Genomic DNA, 19851 nt, shown 5'->3' on the forward strand with positions numbered 1-19851 from the left:
ATTGTCCCTGGATTACATTCTTTTAATTTCCGCTAGAATCTTGTTCTTTTGATTTGTTTTACTAATGGACTTGTAAGGCGATATCGAGACCGACTGATGAGACTTGCCTTTTGTCTTGACCTATTTTTTTTCTTAAACAACTGGTTGAAGTTTTTAATTGGAGTCTATAAGAAATTACCGTGTAGTGTGGAGACATGCAGCTATATGAAGCTTTTTTATCTATGTGTATCCCAATCTTAGAGGTGGTCTAATGGACAATGTCCAAATATCATTTAAACTGTGCATTACTCCGCTAGATTGTTGACACAGCCATACAGTATGAGAAAATATTCACTGGGAATACTCACTATACATTACAAATTCGCGTAGCTGTTTTTGGTGTACTGTACTTACTTTCATAAAGTTGGGTTGAGCACTGAGTGTGGCAAAGGTGTGCGGCTATACCCGCTGCACAGAAAATTGATTTTGTAATTGTCCATATCGTTGCTTATAAATAAACATGTAGGCTTTGTATTGACGGTTAAAACGAATCGCATACTTTTATAGATTGTTAATAATGAATAGTTTTTTATCTATCGTTTGAATAATTGTGTTTACAAACATTTCCATGCACCATGAAAACTGATTTATTAAACGGGTCATAGTTTTCCTTTCCTCGTTTGTCTACCCTGGACTTGACTTTTTGTGAGCAACTCGGCGGCTATTTCTAGAAAAGCAGAGGACGCTTACCCAACCGGTGCACCTGATCCATGTTCCCAGTTTTTAGTGGAGTCCAAGTTGCTCATTTGCTTTTGTTACTTTGTATGTATGATTTTAGTGACTTTATGTTCTTTGTTGTGTATGTCTGTTTTCCATGTCTGGGCTTTGTCTCTGGATTAGATTCTTTTGATTATCGCTATAACCTTGGATCCCTTGGTTACTCTTTCCTAAAGATATTGAACCTTGTTGAGTATGGAATTTACAGTTTAAGCTACAATAGATGAATTTATTTTGCAAAACTGATATTTTCCTTGGGCTATTTCAGTTCAACAAGGTCGGAAGTCGAAATCAATATTTTGATTTATTTAACTCGTGTGTGGCCGTCGGACTAGAAAAGACATATGATAAGAAATGTTTATGTCGTTAATATGACTTTTTCCAATACATCTTTAAAAACAGTTCAATAATTAGACTGATGTGATGAAAACCTTTTTAAATCTACACCAGTTGATGGATCATTAACCACTATCCATACTGATGCTTGCATTTGGTGGCATATACGACACGCGCAATTTTCACTTAAGTAAATGCATGCATCGTTAATTGGCTCGTCTATATGTGAATTAAACAGCGAATCATGCTAGTGGTTGTATGTATTAGAAAGCAAAAGATTAAAAAAAAAAACTTATACAAAGTTAAAATACTAAGCACACTAAAATATACATGTTTGTATGTACATATTCAAACAAGAGATAGTCTTGTCTATTATTTTGAAATCACAAAAGAGTATTTTGCATCCGTCGTTGATCTTAGACCTATTTGTCTGCAAAGGAAAAAATAGAAAACAAGTTTTAGTACCATCTACATGATACAAAGAAAATTTTCAGAAGCAATAGGGAAATTTTACCTTAATGTACGCTTCAAAACTGGATAAAAGGAATCCCATATGGACTTCCCATTAGATCTTTCAGTGTAAAGTATCAGTAGTCGTAAGTATCAGGCAGTTGGTGAAACATGATATAAAACACCATTTTGAAAGTGTAATATGACTATTTGCTACAATCAAAATCAAGAAAAAAGACAAGATATTCCATATCAATTTGGTAAATTATGTAAAAATTCATTTAAAATTTTCAAGCATTCTATTTAAAAACATTCATTGGTGCTGAGATCAAATATTGGTCATTTCAAATAGAGAAATCATCCAGGGCTGAATTTTTATTGTCAGATCGGTTCGTTTTTGACATGCATGTTTCTGATTGGTGTGTTTTTGACATGCATGTTTCTGATTGGTGAGTTTTTGACATGCATGTTTCTGATTTTTCCCATTTTACCTGATTCTTACAACAACTTAAACTTTCTTATATAAAATTGAGAAAAGTTTACATACGTTTTGATATGAAAAATATTTCCACCAAATTTTAACAGAGAAATAAGTTTTTTTTTTATTTTTAAAGTTTACTTTATGCTAGCAGTTATCTTTATTGTCTATGAAACTAAACTAAATATTTGAAACTCGATGGACCGATTAAGAAATTAAGTTTCCGCCCTCGTAAACATCAATGTTCGTTGCAGCGTTCTCGGCAAATACGGTTTGGTCAATCAGGACCGTAATGAACAATATCTCAATCTCAAAATTCCAAAAAGTTTCGAAATTGGTTCATTTACATTCTTTGAGATGTTTAGGTTTCCCACACGCACGATACCTAAACACACGCTAATCGCTCACCAAACCCACGAACAACGAACGCTCCTAGCGAGCGTTTAAACGCACGATAGACGAACGTTGAAAGATTATAACATTAACAAATAATAACCAAATAAAAAATAAAAAAACAGAATTAATGAAAATATATAAATTAGTAATAGCAAAAATATAAAAATAACAGTTAAATCAAGGAAATAATTAGAGTACAAAAATGAACGAACGCTTCTATCTGCGTTTAAACGAACGCAAAACGATGTGTAAAGGCACGATAAACGATGCACGAAAGCTAAAATGGGAAACGTGAACGTTTCAAGGAGTGTATGTCACACCCAATGGTAAAAAAAATACTTGTCGCGCAGGTTAATCAAACATCAGATAAAATACAAACCACATGTCCCTGGGGTCAACCAAACATCATCGATAGCCATGTCGGACAACCATCCATGTATAACACCCTCAAATATTATCTAGAGCAAATATACAAACGTACATGTTAGATAATCTTCTTATACACGTATTAGCGTATAGTGTATAGCGATTTATTTTGGCGTTTATGAATTCTGGCGATTTGTAGGCAAAGAGGTGTACGAAAATTTAGGCTTTTCGTATTTAGGCGGATACTTAGTGGTGCACAAAGTGCTTCAGTCCAGTATACATTTTTCGTGGATTTTATTTTGGCGTATTTAAGACAGACCGTTATAATACGCCAAAATTAGCAACTCACAAACATTATCCGCTATATGATAAATATATCCAAAACTATTTAATCAAATCTATGTATCAAAATGATGCATATACAAATTATGGTGACGCCGATACCCGACTGCTTTTCACGGTTAATTAAGCAATTAAGTTCATTTGAGTTATTCTATTAAAATGTAGAATTACTTAAAACATGTCTAACCTTTAAACCATCAACAGCTTTAACATCTATTTTCTCTTGTAACCATAGTTTTCCTTGGTTATGACTTTTAGTGAAGATAAGTTCTTCTGCTCCACTGGAATCCGACATGTACACATTCAGTGTACCCATCTCTAGAGGCAAGATGCTACGCATGTGATACCAAAATGATAGACACCTTTCGATTTCTAAAAAAAAAAAAAAAAAAAAAAAATGGTACCGATATTAGTTTGAAAATATGGTAAGCCCTCTTCAGCCCTTTGTTCTTTCGGGCTCCAACGTAGCTTTTAAATAATTATCTCTATCGAATAATCCGAACCCTCGAAATATATCAAACAAAACATATTGTGCTGTCATTTTTGGTAAAGGTACCCGAAGGTATTTACCAACCCAGTCGTCCGGCTCGACTGATCCCGAATTTTATCAGATGTTATTAATCACTTTTATCAAAATTTGCAGTATTACTAACTTCAAAGTACCTAATACAGAAACTTTATTAACACATGGTAGAACCTCTTGGTGATGGATTTGATAACCTATTTCGACAGTTTTAGTTTAGAGAATCTCTTGGTGATGAATTTGATGACCTATTCGACAGTTTTGGTTTAGAGAACCTCTTGCATAGGTTCATTTTTGTATTGATATCATCCCATTTAATGCCGTCTGCTCATGAGAGGCTACTCCTTGTAACACATGTACAGCATATCGTTTGCAATGTAATTGATTCTTGTTTTTGTAACGTATTTATTTGTCCGATTTTTAAGTCATTCATTAGGCTGTGTATTTATTATGAACATGTCATCTAATATGATTGTTTATATCTCATCTGACCAAGATAGATTATTTTTATAAACTCAGTACCGTGACGTCATTCACATCGATTGGTCCGCCGTACACAATTCAAATAATCCCAAACCAAAAAAAGATTTGATGAAAGGACAAATCCTACTTTTTAATTGATTAGAAATTATTATTTTTTTTAATTTTTTGACCGGCTTATTCTCGGAACACCAACTTTGGGGCAGCTTACAGTAACAATTAAGTATAGTACGGTCATGTAATATCAAATTGGGAATAAATTCATTGGTTAAGTCGCGGATAAACAGGAAAATGAAAAATAAAACGGAAAGAAACTTTGATACACAAACTTGTTTGATTTTATAAAACTCAAACAGCAGTTTAAAGAAAGAATGCTGGATAAAACTAAAAATAAATGAACTACCAGTGCTGGACAGAACCGTGGAACATTTCCTAATCGCATATGACCCTGTCTATAAACTTTTGCTGAGTAACTATATACATGGTCTTCTAACGATGGTTGAAAAAGAATTTGAGATACACCAATTCATCATCGACCAGTTGCTGGTTATAACGATGAAATTAAAATGGCGAGTTAAACACTGAATAAAATACGATGCACCCAAAGCAAGCCTTCATTAAAGTAGCACTTTGTGTAATGGTATCATTTGCTTTTCGATTACAACTTCTTTCTAAAAGTTATGTTGCCTACCTGACGAACAGATAAATAGTGGTTTAATTTGTATATTTTAATATTGACATTTTAGTGCTATTTTAAACGTAAAAATGTAAACGCAATTCTATAGGAAATAATGAGGTTTATAACTACCTATTTGTGACAATATTCATGGACATGACGAGCAGAAGCAGTCTCGGCTTATAAATGGTTTGGTTGTCTCTTTCATTTAAAAAAAATATATATACAATAAAAATACTAATTATAAGTTTGCTGTGTACATACTTGGGAAATGTAGATCTGGATCTGTAAATAAAATTGCACTGTCATGTTTTCTTCTTCTATCAGACTGCGTGAACAAGTACACAAACCCTTCTTTTGCTTTTGGTGGGCCTGTTACAGCTTTAAATTTTCCAACATAATATAGCGGTCCATGCCCCTAAAATATCATCAAAAAGTATTGTAAGGAAATGTGAAAAAACGTATTGACAAATGGCATATTGCTTCACAGACATTGACAAAAATATTTAATGTTTATAAGTACTTATAGGTATCAAATCATCGTTTTGTTTATTTGTTTATAGAAATGAAACAGCTTCCTAAAAGATCTACATGTCAATTGACAAAATACATACCGATCTTGTATGCCAATCGAAGTCATCGGTTTTGTTTTGTTTTAACATACAGTACTGTCCAACTTCCGCACTACAACCAACAGCAGCATTCTCTGAAAATTGAATCAAATGTGCAAATAAAAAGAAAATCTTACTATCCAATTCTTAAAGCATTCATAACAGCATTTGATAGATATCCCTAATTCTGATAGCAATTTTATGATATAAGTCACTAAGATACCACAAAAAAAACCAACAAAAAACAACAAAAAACAACAACAATAAAACAACCAAAAAAAAAACCAACAAATTTTACAACTAAAATGAACCGACTATATCTGATCTACATACCAGTAAGTTCTTGGCACCGATTTCCAGTAAATCCTTCATAACATGCACACGTAAAATCATTAGTGATTACTGAGCTATGGCACGTTCCAAACTTACATGGGTTGTCTGCACAACCTTAAATGGATAATAAGGTATTAAAGAATGTCTCCAAAAAGGTCAAGGTAAGTATACTGATAATGTTTAACACTTATTTGAATTGATTGAAAAAACCATGATATCGGCAAATCAAAACCGAAGCATCAGCAGTGGGATGATTCAAATACGTCAAAATACAAACAAGTTTAACACATAAAAAATAAAGATAAGGAAAACAAGACGTCACACGAAAAAAAAACAACAAAAAAACTAAAGCACAAGCAATATAAACTCCCATAAAAAAAACGGAAGTGACGTCAGAACTTCATACCTCTGCCTATAGACTGGAATGTTATACTGAATCCTTTTGTTGGAGGTTTTTCACTTTCTGTTTTACTATCAAATCTTACAATCATAGTATCAGACAGTTCATCCAATGTAGAATCCCACAATTCATTTTTTGTCGTCCCACAGCGTCTATAATATCAGATGAACGTAAGCATGAATCAAAATCCAACATATCATTTTGGTCCTACCGGTGCACCTGGTCCATGCTCCCAGTTTTTACTGGAGTCCGAGTTGCTCATTTGCTTTTGTTACTTTGTATATATGATTTTAGTTACTTTATGTTCTTTGTTGTGTATGTCTGTTTTCCATGTCTGGTCTTTGTCCCTGGATTACATTCTTTTGATTACCGCTATAACATTGGTTACCTTGATTACTCTTCTGCTTTTAACGCACGGAAATTGAAGTCAGATATCGCTTGAGACGTGTTTTATCGTAATAATTTATTTAAGCTTGTTTTAATTTTAGAGCTATGAGTTTTTTCGTTCAAAAATATTGTTACATCGTTTATTGTCATTGCTTATCGATCCATTCTGCCAACGACGCTTACTTCTAAATAAACTGACATGTCAACATTTCTAGATTTTTTTTTAATGAAAAATGATGTTACGATCATTAATGATCTTTCGTATTTGAGTGATAAATAGGCCAGATTACACTCTATGTCACTTTTTGTGTAAAAATCAAATTGCGGGCTATTTCAAAATAAAGGATGTTTAACCATATTTTGTAGAACACTCATTCTACTCTATTCAATTATACAATGGACTTAAAAATATTAACAATGGACCGGCTGAGACGTGAACACTTTACTCTTAACTTTAGTATTGATATTTGCATAGGTTAAATAATGTTTTCAGATTATAATAATACTTACCTAGGACCTGTTTGTCCGAGAAGATTGTATCTGAATTCTAACCAATGATAACATGCGTTTCCATTATTTCCCAGCTTCATATCGTTCACAATTGCTCGTACAACACTCTCATGAACTCCCTAGATAGTTGTAATGAAAGTTGTTTGAAAATATAAAATTGGTAAAGTACAAAAATGAATATAAACGAATGTAATTTCATCAAGAAAAATAACAAATAAGCTTCAATTTTAAAAATATAATAGGAACGAAATATACATGAAAACAAGATCTTTAACGACCAAATGGTCGACATGCTTTACTTCCTGTTCGGTTTTTTGCATGTACATATACATTTTTATACTGCAACCTTTCTATTTGAGTAGTCAAAATGCATTGTTTGTATATTTACAAGTGATATCCGGATATCAGTTTTATGCCGATTTGATAGAGTAATGGCAATTGAATAAGGTATCCATAATTCATCAAAGTAATACCTTGATAAGCCAGGTACAAATCAATCCTACGTCATAGTAATTTGGATAATTCGGTGATGTAATGGTCACTTTCTCTCCACCATTTAACTTGATTACTCCTCCACATGACACTGTAGCGTAAATTAAAGCCAAATTTGTTCAGTTCTAATTCTACTGAATTTTGCTGATTCAATGAAATAAGTTTGTAGTAATGCAATCGAAGCAATAAATGCCGATACTACCTACAGAATATTCCTTTTTAATAAAAAAAGATCGATAGCTCTGATCTAATTATTTTTCGCCATTACTTTCGAAGGTTGCCGACAGGACATTCACCGTAATTAAAAATACTTTCGCATTGGTTAAAAAGATAACAATAACGGATACACATGTAAACACGTGTCCTTTTACATTTCATTTCATATATTTCTTGATTGGTTTTCAAATGAATAATGACAATAACTGATCATATTTATGTTACATTATATTACAATACGTAAATTATAAAAGGATCCTTGCTTTATATTCGGACTTTTATCTGTTACAGCTCGAGTCTTTCGGTCTCCCTTGCCGTTGATCAACCATTTTCGCTTTCCAATAAAAAATTACCTTTACAGCACATGCGCGAATCAAGGTCACCAGAAGTCACATGCATACGAATTAAACTAGGTCGATTTTTTGTCTTGCAAGACAATAAATGTATCGACACCTATTTCATGTATTCAATGCATTTTATTTGTGGCTATCAATTGAAATTATACTGGAAAATTACAATTTAGTAGAAATAATTCAAAGTCAGGCATATTTCAACAGAAACAAAAACATTATTAAAATGACAGCTAATGCAGCTTTAAACCTTAATGTTATTGTCTATACAAATGATCACAAGGATGAAAATCGTGTTCCATGAATTTGTCTTATTTTGTCTTATGTTTAAAACTTATTGTACTTTTAACTTTTAGTGATTTGCATTTCATAATTAATATTATAATGCCATTTAGTGTTGTACGATGTATTTTTTCATCCTTATTTTTAGGGTTATACAAAAAACACTCTGTTTTTGTATAAATCTTAAGTAAAAGGCAAATTTGTAATTCTGTTTGAAATTTTTCCTGTTTATGTTCCAATACCCAAGACTTTAAAATAATCTCGGCCTATCTAATGAATTTATTACATTTCCAATTAAAATCTAGAAATCTATCAATATGTACAAGCCAAAAGATACAATTATCGAGATAAAAAATTATAATAATATAGATGGGTACATGTATATGATATGACTAATGAATACCATCAGTTACTGGCACGTTACAGAATGGTCCAGTCAGTTCATCAGGGCATCGACATGTACAGTCAGGGTTGTAAAACCCACCATTTTCACAAACATTATTCCCACAGTGTTCTACAAGTGAGAAAATCGTTGTACTAGATTATTATTATCAGTTCAGTTATTCATAAATGACTTTTGATTTTTAATCTAATTTACAGTGGAGGAACTCTGGAAGTGTTCTGAAAGTCGGAAATTCTCCCCATTTGTAGAAAAAAAAACTGTTAATTTTTGCGCAAATGTGCTACCTTTATTTTGAAATTATGTTTGTATCAGTAACAGATTCATAACAATTTAAGATAAAGAATTAATTGTTAAGAAGGAAATACCTGATTATAAAGATATTTTATACGTAATGAACTGAATCCGCCAGGTCTTTTAACTGTTTATTACAGCGTATTCAGACAAAAATATATGTTTCCAGGTGTAGACGAAACAGGTTAATATATTTTATACTGACCTGTACATTTATAAACTTTGTTAACCTCTGCAATATCATAATGCATGAAACCTGTTGCACTGTCCACAAGGAACTCTAGACGCCAATCTTTTAAACGAAGTGTTTTATCCCCGTTTTTACTAAACGCCTGAAAATGAGTTATGATAAATAAGATGTAGGCATCGTTATAATTTGTATTTTAAAAGTCTACAACATTTTCCTACCGGTGTACCTGCTCTTTGCTCTTAGGTGTTAATTTCGTCCGAATAATTCATTTTTGTTTCTTTCTGCGTTTTATTTTGGTTATGTCATTTTTTTTTATAACAAAAAAACAAACAAACAAAGAGACAAACATAAAACAAAAAAAAAAAAAAAAAAAAAAGCCAAATAGCAATGTTTTTTATACTGTTGGTGTAGACGTTAAAGTCTCGATGTTCTATAAATTTGAGGATATAATTTGACTAATATTCTTTTTTTCCTTATAATTACAATTGATGATTGATTAGGCAGATTTTGAAAATCATTTAACAAATAAAGCATTGAACTTATTAACTTAAACATCGATTACACTGCGTTTGTTAAAAAACTTACATATATGTCATACTGAAGAATAGAAGAAACATCGTAGGGATTCACTATATTTACATCCTTAAGAGATCCAAAGTTCGCCTTACTACCGTCGATTATGTTGTTCCATTCCACAGTTACATAGTTATCGGCATCTGGACGTTTTACTTCATGAATGGCACCAATTGTATGTAACATTTCGTGTATAATCGTAACGAGCTTAAATATGATAACTTCTTATTGTTATTTCTTTCTAAACTAATGATAGTTACATATCGTAAATATTTGTGCAGTTTTTCTAGTGTTGAAAAATAATGACGAGAAATTATTACAGCGTAGTTCGTGTCCATACGTTTAGTTTTATCATTAAAATTGTGCTGAGACGATTAAAACTTTCTTCAGACGAAGCATGTTAATTTAAAATATCAAAAGTCAACCGGAAAATTTTAAACGGTATCAATCGATCATGTAGAAAAACGATAGATAACTTTTTGCAAATACTTCAATTTATTTTAACATCCATTTGTCCGGCGAGTTTTCCTGCACCCTGAATCACCCCACCTTTGGAAGTCTTTAAATCTTATACTTATCCTAAAATATGATAACGATAATGCAATTTTTTATGTTTTTATTTCATAATGGTCGCGCTTATAAGTTTGGTCATGTAAAAAAAATTATCAAGTAATGATCAGACATTGACTAAAATGATTAATTTATGCAATTACAATTTTCTAAAAACTTACCCCAAAGCAGCTTCCACCAAGGTTTATTTTTTGTGGCTTATATTTTTCATAGGTCATCATTCCAACATAGGAAGAACAGTGTCTGTGTGAAATAAATTATTATCCTTATAATATCGACATTAAACGAAAGCGTTAGTCGAAATAAGAATAAGAAAATAGATGAACTTCCTGTTACGAAAATTTACTCGCTTAAGGTATTCTGCTTTTATTACATATCTTATCTTATAGTAATAATTTGAACAATGCATTTCTGACACGTCTTATTTTGTGATGTTTGATTACAAGTGATGCAAGTGCTTTTTTTTTCACGGTCTTCTGATATGAGATAAATATACCATTCAATATTTATATTTTTTGTAAGTTCGTTGGTTTTTTTTTTAGATTTACAACTCGCACTTACTTTCCCGCTTTAAATATAACATAACTATCATGGTTAACATTAGCATGATCCGAAGGTATCCATTTGACGCATGTTGCGTTGTTAAACACTTGAATGGCATGGTTGATCTTCTTTTTGTGGTCCTCACCTATATGTTTTATAAATGTAAGCTGTAAATGTGAATATCGAAAAACTGAAATTGAATTGAACTACTTGACATTAATGAAACATTTTTCACCCCCTCCATTCAAAGGATTAAGAGCAAATTATGTTATTGGAAACCACTTAGTTAAATAAAATCAAGAAACCTATTGACAATTGAACACTACTAAAGAGTCTTCTATAAAAAAAACACATGTAATAATATTTATTTTTTTAAACGCTGGTTGTATGACATAAATAAAAAGTTGCAATTCGACGTGTACCTTACAACGCATTAAATATCGGTAAACAATTTAAATTAAAAAGCGTAAAAATAGAAAGACAATTTATATATATATCAGAATCTAAGTACATGGCATATATATGAAAACAGGAGACAAAGACGATCTACAAGCGCAATTTAGCGAACAGATTAGAATAAAATTACAATTGATATATACTCCAGTAATAGGTGTTCCAGAAGAGATCATTTCCTTATTCAACAGCGGTGCATTCACATCGCTAGTGAATTAAATTTGGCAAGAGTCGGGATACTTTAATATTACTACCCCGTCAAACTTCGCCGAAACGGAGCCACACAAAAAGGTACAACCAAAAAACAACAGAAGAAGACTCCAGTGTTTGGGTATTTGTGCTATTCATTGTCAGAATAAGTAGTTTATACATTTGTATTTGTAAAAGACATCTATTTATTGTGATTCTGTAATTAAAATGAAATCTGCATTTACTACTTGAAGTGGAATTTTCAAATAGTATCTTTAAGATAAACTGAAATGTGTGTTTTGTTTTTATCTATAATGTACCTTTGGATTTGTTATCCATTGACACCTTTTGATATAAGCGTTCAATTTCTTTGTTATAACGATCAAAATAAAAGCAAATAGATCATGACTTTAATTTATTTTGACTTGTGACATCAAATTGTTATACGGACTTTCCTATTTGACTATTCCTGTCGACTATTGCCAACAGTTTATCAGTTCAGTAATTTTGTTTTTACCCTTTATTCGGACTAACATCATTTTATATGCAATAAACATGTATCAAGATAGTGATGGTTAATATGATTTATCTTACTGAACCCGTCAGCGATCACGTATGGTACTATTCCATCTGGCCAGTAGAACTTCTCTTGAAGACGGTAATTTCTTTTCCGATCCACCTAGGTATAAAAAGTGTAGCATCAATGATTTCATTAACCTAAATATAGATTAATAATGTTTGAAATATTAAAACGACACACAGTTTAAGATTCAACATTTTTTATTAGTTTAAGGAAAGATACGCAACATTTGAATGGAAGATATCATTTATGAAAGTTTGCATCATGAAATTGATGTAATGAACAATGATATTTATACGATGCCATGTAGTTAAATATAACTGAAGTGAAAGTAATTATCAAACGTATTAAATAGTGATTGTTACTTTTCTTTTAAAAAAATATTTTTCGCAACTAGAAGAAAAAAAATTGCGTAACAGTACTCTGAAGCATTCTCAACAATTTATCAACTTGAAAATAAAATTATGTGATAGTCGACTCATTAATCAATTCATGCATGATCCTTAGGTAGACATCTACTTAATGAAATAAATCAATTCATTGCATGAAAAAGAGGTGGTACAAATGAGCTTCTTTAAACTGTGGAATAACATAGAGCGTCATTATGGAGCAAGGGAGATCTTAGAAATACCTTTAGAAAATATTCAGTACTAGAAACAGACCATGCTAATTTTTTTAACCGTTGCGTCTGTTCAATGTTTTAAGTGTTTGATGGAGTCTTGGTTTTGCATCTTAATTTGCTTATTGTGTACGTGTTATTTTGGTTATTTCATATTCATTATTGTGTGTGTCTATTTTCCCTTTCTAGCATTTATATTTCAAATATCTTCTTTTGATTTCTGCTCGAATCTTGTTTTCCTTGCTTACTATTTAACTAAAACAAAAATGATAATAATGGTTGAAAAGTCACATAAAAAGAATAACTTACATATGAATCGAACTGGCCAAGATGAACGTCATTTTCGTCTCCTTTAAATTTAGATTTTTCTTGATGTTTTTGTCCTTCGGGCTACCAATTAAATTACAAATAACGTTATGATAAGGTTCCTTACATAAACTTTTAATAAATAACTCAAATAAGATTTACATTTTATCTACAAAACACATTAATTGCTTTATAGAATAAAAGTTTTAACAAAGTTATCTAACTCATAACCAAATAATCGGAAAGGAAGATATAAAATAGTAGTCGACTTAGCAACATCTATATATAACCGGAAAAATAAAACAATTCACTATGTTTCTGATTTGGTACAGACATTTCAAAAAGGGCAAAAACCGTTTATCTGTTGTCTTAGAATACAGTGGTCCTTTTCACAAAAAATCGTGTGTAAAATTAGCGTAAGTTATGACGTCATAGTAAATCAAAGTATTGTGACTTCATAACTTACGACTAATTTTACACTTACAATTTTTTTGTGAAAAGGACCACAGATGAGAAACTAAGTAAACAAAAAGTAAATTAAGTAAGAACAAACGGGATATTTATCTTAAAAAATAATTAGAAAGTTTTGTAAAATAATAATTTCAAGCAATTGAGATGAGGAATACAAAATGGAGAGTTACATTAAACTGGTAGAATGTTTACTATTCAACAGATCTCTTAATCATGTACAACTTTCAAGACCATAGTGTTTCAAAGGCCAAAATGATACGAAATGTTGCTTTAAAGCGTCTTCAATTGAAAAAGCTATTACATAAAGTGTCCGATTTTTTCTAAGAATATCAAACAACAAAAGTAAAAGCCAACAATTACCTACACATAGGTATATTAGAAACAGAGATAAAGAGATAAATATCAATTAAATTCCAAGCTACAGCATCTTAGTATATTTTGTATATAAATAATGTTTACAACTTCGTGCTTGAAATGAAATATATGTAAAAAAAAACCAAAAAAAAAACAAAACAAAAAACAAAAACAAAAAACAAAACAAAACCAACAAAAAAGTACATGGGGGTCACTATCTTAATAACTAATAACCGAGAATATGTAAATGACGTCAGAAGAAGATAAAGCCTGACATAATACACACATGCAAATGATTGTGTGTTCAGCATATAGACAACAGAGAATTAAATATTTGCCAATATTCTTGGCCTAATTTTAATAAATTATACTTTGTTACAATGTACTTCAAGTTACTATGACTTGTTTTAGGGCACTTAATGTGTTACCACCATTATAAATTGTCTCTTGACTTATGATGTAAGGTTTGTCCTTTGCATGTATCATATTCTTTACGTTGTTTCTATGATTTGTCATTTTATGTCATTACTGCTTGTTTATATATTTCAAAATTTGCCATAGCATGTACATGTTCTTAGCTTCTGCAATAAAGATTTATTATTAATATTTATTATCATTAATTTGAAATCATTTTCTTTTCAGCATGTACGAACCATATGCACATATCCGTTGTCCTCAACAGCAAATGACTCAAAGAGATTTTCGACGTTAGAGTCTGCATCGATATCCTACAAAATACGTTAGAAAAGAAAGCAAACAATTTATACATTTTTTATGAAATATTAAGTAGCACTCCAGCTAAGGATCATGCAAAATGTGATTCATGGGTGAAAAGCCCAAATTTTTTATTTTTGACATTTTGTTTGAAATGTCATAGTAAACAGAAATAAACATTTGGTTTTTCATATAACCTGTGCTCTTAGGAGATAAAATTATGATGCACTGTAAAATTCAAAATTAGGGGAGATAACTCTGTAAATGGCACTCAAATACACTAGAATCTACTGTATTTTCAATGTCGATTATCTCCTAAGAGCAGGCAAATTTGAATGAATAATTACACATTTCATGGTATAGACCCATACAACAACTTAATTACAAAAATAAAAATATGTAGCCTTTTTTTTGGGTGTATCACATTTTTCATATTTTGCATGATTCTTACAAAGACAGCTACTTAAGTCATTTTATTTTTATTCCATTTATGTCAGATTTAAATGTTGGTTGGCTAAAATGAACAAATAAAAGAAAAAATGAATGAATAAAATGTTAATTGGTCGTGTAGAAGTACAGTGAACCTATGAGATATAACTTATTAGAAAATAATAATAATGAAAAAGCATTATACAGGAAAATTATTTCATTACTTGAAAAGAAGAATTAGACAAACCTTTGGATGATCCATCAGATATCCAATGTTTCCTTCATTGTCCTTGTTCTCTGCATTCCTGTGTTGTTCATGCAATGACTCTCTCTACAATAGAACATGTAATTGCCGAAATAAGATGATAACCTAATTAATATTTTTTACTCTTTTAACTTCAAAATATTATAATATAATGTGGCTGCAAAAAGAAAGTACCATTTAACGAAATAATAAAAGAATATATTTCATTTTCTTGGTCGAGATGATGACGTACTCATTTTTATAGATATCTGTTATGATATTTATATATAGCAGGCAAAATCTGTAAGAGCACGAGATTTTAAGTTAGATTGATCTTATCGATGAAGACCCAAGTTCACTGACGCCTTATCTGTGGGTTGAGTTGGTCCATATGTTCGTATGCTAAACTAGACAATTCTGCATTGAATTTGTCTTTTTTTAATACGGTCAGTCACATGCACAAAATCCACAATTCCCTTCAAGCTCCGCTGGGTGTAACTTCCGGTCATCATGAAATAAGGCTCTTAGTGCTTCTAATGTTATATTTTATATTTGCGTTTATAACCGTTATGAGGACTTTATCCTTTGCCACTGCAACAAATTATTTACTCCACATTGTAATGTATCTTGTATTTTATCAGATATGTACTTGATAGTGGTGCATTTACTGCGGATCAAAGTTTAATATATAAATTATATGCATTTACTGCCATTGCAGTCGTCAAGATAGTGTAAGTTGTAAGAAGAAATATTGATCAATAAGAATAGAGACATATACAAATGATTTGCATTAAGAAGTATGACACTTGTACAAAGAAAACAATAAAAACAGATCAATTCGAACACCGCCATTGATTATTAAAAAACACTTATTTAATTGACTGATATAGTAAACGTTTCTTGAAATTTTCGTTTCTAAGAATATCAAAGGTTTGAACTATTAATTTGTAACTAGAGTAACAACTAGTTGGTATTTATGCATTGACTTTATCACTTATCCATTAGCATTCGTATTTGAAGTACTTGTATTAATTGTTGGATAAAATAGTTTAAGTAGCACCCCAGATAAAATAGTAATCAAGGAAACCAAGGTAATAGCTGTAATCAAAAGAATGTAATCCAGGGACAAAGACCAGATATGGAAAACAGACATACACAACGAAGAACATAAAATAACTAAAATCATACATACAAAGTAACAAAACAAATGAGCAACTCGGACTCCACTAAAACTGGGAGCATAGATCAGGTGCTCCGGTAGGGTAATTGGCCTCATGCAAAATGTGATTCACGGTTTGAAATCCTACATATATTATTTTTATTTTTGATATTTTTTTAAGAATTTATAACAGACATAAATTTACATGTGGCTTTTCATATAACCATTGTTCTTAGGAGATAAATATATATATAATGTACTGTAGATTTCACAATTTAGTAAAATAATTCTGCAAGTGACACTGAAATACAAGAAACTAAGAAACTTTTGGATTTTCAGTTAGAATCATCTTCCAAGAGAAGACAGATTGGAACGAATAATTATACTTTTCATGATGTAGACCTATAAAGCAATTTGATAACAAAAATAAAAATGTGAAGCCTTTTTTTCACAGAATTTGCATAATTCTTACAAAGATTACTACTTAAGAACTTACTTGCTGTTGCTTTAGAAACTTATTTAATATTGCATATGTAGGTTAGCTTACCAATTTATCTGAAAAAGAAATGAAGGAAATTACATTTTCATCTAATTTTAGTAGCATATTTTTGTCTCTGAGCGCTAGTTCATCTTTCACAGACGTTGCACATATCTGAGATGGTAATTATTTTCTGTTTGTTTAAAAAGAAGAAATTGCAATAGCCATGATATAAGTCATGCATTGCATTAGTAAAAATCGGGCAATTACAGCCGTAGCTTGATACTTTATCTTTATTGCTTGTTAACGTTATTTCAGTACACCATATTTTAATCCTTCCATCTAAAAATAGAATGTCTCATTTTTGGATGTTTCATGAACATGTAAAAGCGTTGACCGGTGCCAAATTTTGAACACGAAGCGCTATGAAACGCCAAAAATGAAAACTTATAATTGCATCTCACATGTTTCCCCTATTTCAGGTCTATTCTATTTAGGCATACATAGAAAATAGGCAATGTGATCAATTAAAGTAGTCAACATCATTGTGAACGTGACCTATATAACTACATTGTAGATCTGTTTCATCTATTCTTGAAACATCACGCGTAAAGCCGATAATCAAATGAGATTAGCGTATTATAACGATCTTCTCAGTAAATGTAATTATGTTCTTCTTACATTAGAACGAAAAATTGTGAACTTAATAGAATGTATTTCCAAATGACATTGAAAATGCAATGCTTTTTTTAAAAGTTCATGCAATTTCACTTTTATTGTATAGCAAAATCATATGAATTTTTGTTAAATCCGGTTTCATGTATCTAAAAGACATAGTCTTAACATAGTAATTTGACGTATAAAATAAAAATAAAATAATAAAAATACACGTCTTCAGTGTTCAAGGTTATAGCGGTAATCAAAAGAATGTAATCCAGGGACAAATACCAGACAAGGAAAACAAGAGTCTGAAAGCGCACCTGGTTACGAGCTCTTTAAAGAGTGCCACTAGACGTCCCCTGCCAGTTACAATAGCACACAGCACCATAAACACGTTGTCTGATTAGTTTTTGAAGAAAATATAACGTCATTTAACAATGAATTGGATACAAAAGGTAATGTACATACCTAGTTTGAAGGGACTCGCGAATACAGAGTATCGACCAAACATTCCCAAACATAAGTGAATTGACAAAACAGATAAAATGTCCATCTTTTACAAAACATCGAATTCAAATGCACGAGTCTAATTGATTATTCTTATAAATATTCTAGCTTCAAGCCCAGTGCGTATATGTTAATTTATATATATATAGAGAAAATCAAAATAACCATGTTTTTTTAATTTTGATTTATTAACATCATATTTCATACTGCTGTCACCAAGGAGTTTAAATGAAATGGGCATCACAGTAAGACATTCATTGTAAATCTTTTAATTTGAAATATAAAATCTTTCTATAATGATATATCAAAACCCGAATGAAATAAATCAAAAAGAGCTAAGCAAGTTATTTTTTCATTTTCCGATTTTTAACATTAATGCAAACAAATTTCCTCGTCAATATTGCAATAAGATTTATTTCATGTTTTGTCTATCTTCTATAGTGAGTATAACCCTTTGACCATTTTTGAACGTATCCTAAATTTTAATGAGATATATTGTGTGATACCAAAAGTTTAACGGTTCTTGAATGATGAATTTCGATTAAAATGTCTAAAATTAATAAAAAATGATAGATCAAAAGAAAAACGTTTGAAAATATGATATGATTTGAATTGTTTTCTGTTTGAGAAAAATCCATACCAGTATTTATTCACGTGCTCATTCTTATTTGTTTCGTCCAGTGTAAAAATACCATGACAAACAAATATATTTTGTACTATAAAGTATTTATAAAAAGAAAAAAAATTTGAACACGAAGAATATTATAATTTTGATCACTGCTCAAATACTATCTGTAGTACCGATTTAATATCAAACAAAGAATCTTATTTAAAATTATTCTTAAAGATAGTTCTAACTGCTGAAATAATATGTGAGCCGTTTTGTCATAGAATTAGTAAGGCGAAGGTTTTACATCAGAAACTAAAACAATTTTAGGGCAGTGACAAACAGCAACGGCATTTTAAAACATAAATTAGATTATTGGCATGGCAATGACGACTTTACGAAAAACATTAGAGAATAACGAAAAAAATGTTGAATAATACTTTAATCACAGTGGTAAGTAGAACAATATAACATTACATTGCTGCTTTCATAAAACAATTATAAAAGTATAAACGAAATAAAAAAGTGGATATTTATATAAAAAATGCTTTAACTGCCCATGATCATCAACCTAGGTTATTTTATACACTCAAAGTTCGATTAATTATCCAAAAGTTTATTTCAAGCCAGTGTCCATTAACTAAATACCGTCAATTAAAGTGTAAATAGATCATAGTGCTAGTGTTCACAAGTCTATAAATGTACTCTATAGAATGTTTGAACATATTTCAAAACACATCAAAGTTTTGATACCAACATTGGTAACTAATGAAACGGTAGAAATAACTCTTTTTGTATATTAAAAAAATACTGACAAGCTTTGATGTATACAAACTACAAATAGAATGATCAATAAACAGATATAGACATCTTCGATGGATAAGTTTGGACAAGCTCTTATAAAGCAATATAATGTTTGATAACGTCAATATTAATGTCGTTAAGAAGTTGACGTTTTAATTTATCATATGAAAAATCTTCATGAGAACTAATCTGATTTCTGATTATTAAAACTTCAAAGATAAAAATAGAAACTCATAATAAATGATCAAATTAAATCGAAATGAATGATGATACCTCATTTTATTACAAATATATAACCACACAAATATAACATATCCTGCACA

The 19851-nt window shown here is 30.7% G+C and overlaps 2 protein-coding genes across 2 annotated transcripts; both read right to left on the bottom strand.

Annotated features, from left to right (window-relative positions):
* Positions 1–1337: 1337 nt before the first annotated feature.
* Positions 1338–7686, bottom strand: LOC148611984 (MAM domain-containing glycosylphosphatidylinositol anchor protein 2-like). Its single transcript, XM_088593045.1, has 9 exons — positions 7518–7686; positions 7045–7163; positions 6154–6299; positions 5748–5861; positions 5418–5509; positions 5068–5221; positions 3312–3496; positions 2796–2874; positions 1338–1522 (listed from the first exon to the last, which is right to left on the bottom strand). The coding sequence occupies exons 2-9, from the start codon at positions 7122–7124 to the stop codon at positions 1515–1517; spliced, it is 858 nt and encodes a 285-aa protein (XP_088449171.1). The 5' UTR covers positions 7125–7163; positions 7518–7686; the 3' UTR covers positions 1338–1514.
* A 1976-nt stretch (positions 7687–9662) lies between these two features.
* Positions 9663–16026, bottom strand: LOC148611985 (astacin-like metalloprotease toxin 5). Its single transcript, XM_088595347.1, has 9 exons — positions 16021–16026; positions 15317–15400; positions 14580–14654; positions 13105–13185; positions 12191–12275; positions 10973–11099; positions 10573–10654; positions 9854–10048; positions 9663–9698 (listed from the first exon to the last, which is right to left on the bottom strand). The coding sequence occupies exons 1-9, from the start codon at positions 16024–16026 to the stop codon at positions 9663–9665; spliced, it is 771 nt and encodes a 256-aa protein (XP_088451473.1).
* Positions 16027–19851: the final 3825 nt, after the last annotated feature.

This window comes from Perna viridis, chromosome 7 (genome assembly GCF_037379345.1).
Source record: "Perna viridis isolate PV_CMFRI_1.1 ecotype Kerala chromosome 7, ASM3737934v1, whole genome shotgun sequence".
NCBI classification, from domain to species: Eukaryota; Metazoa; Mollusca; class Bivalvia; order Mytilida; family Mytilidae; genus Perna; species Perna viridis.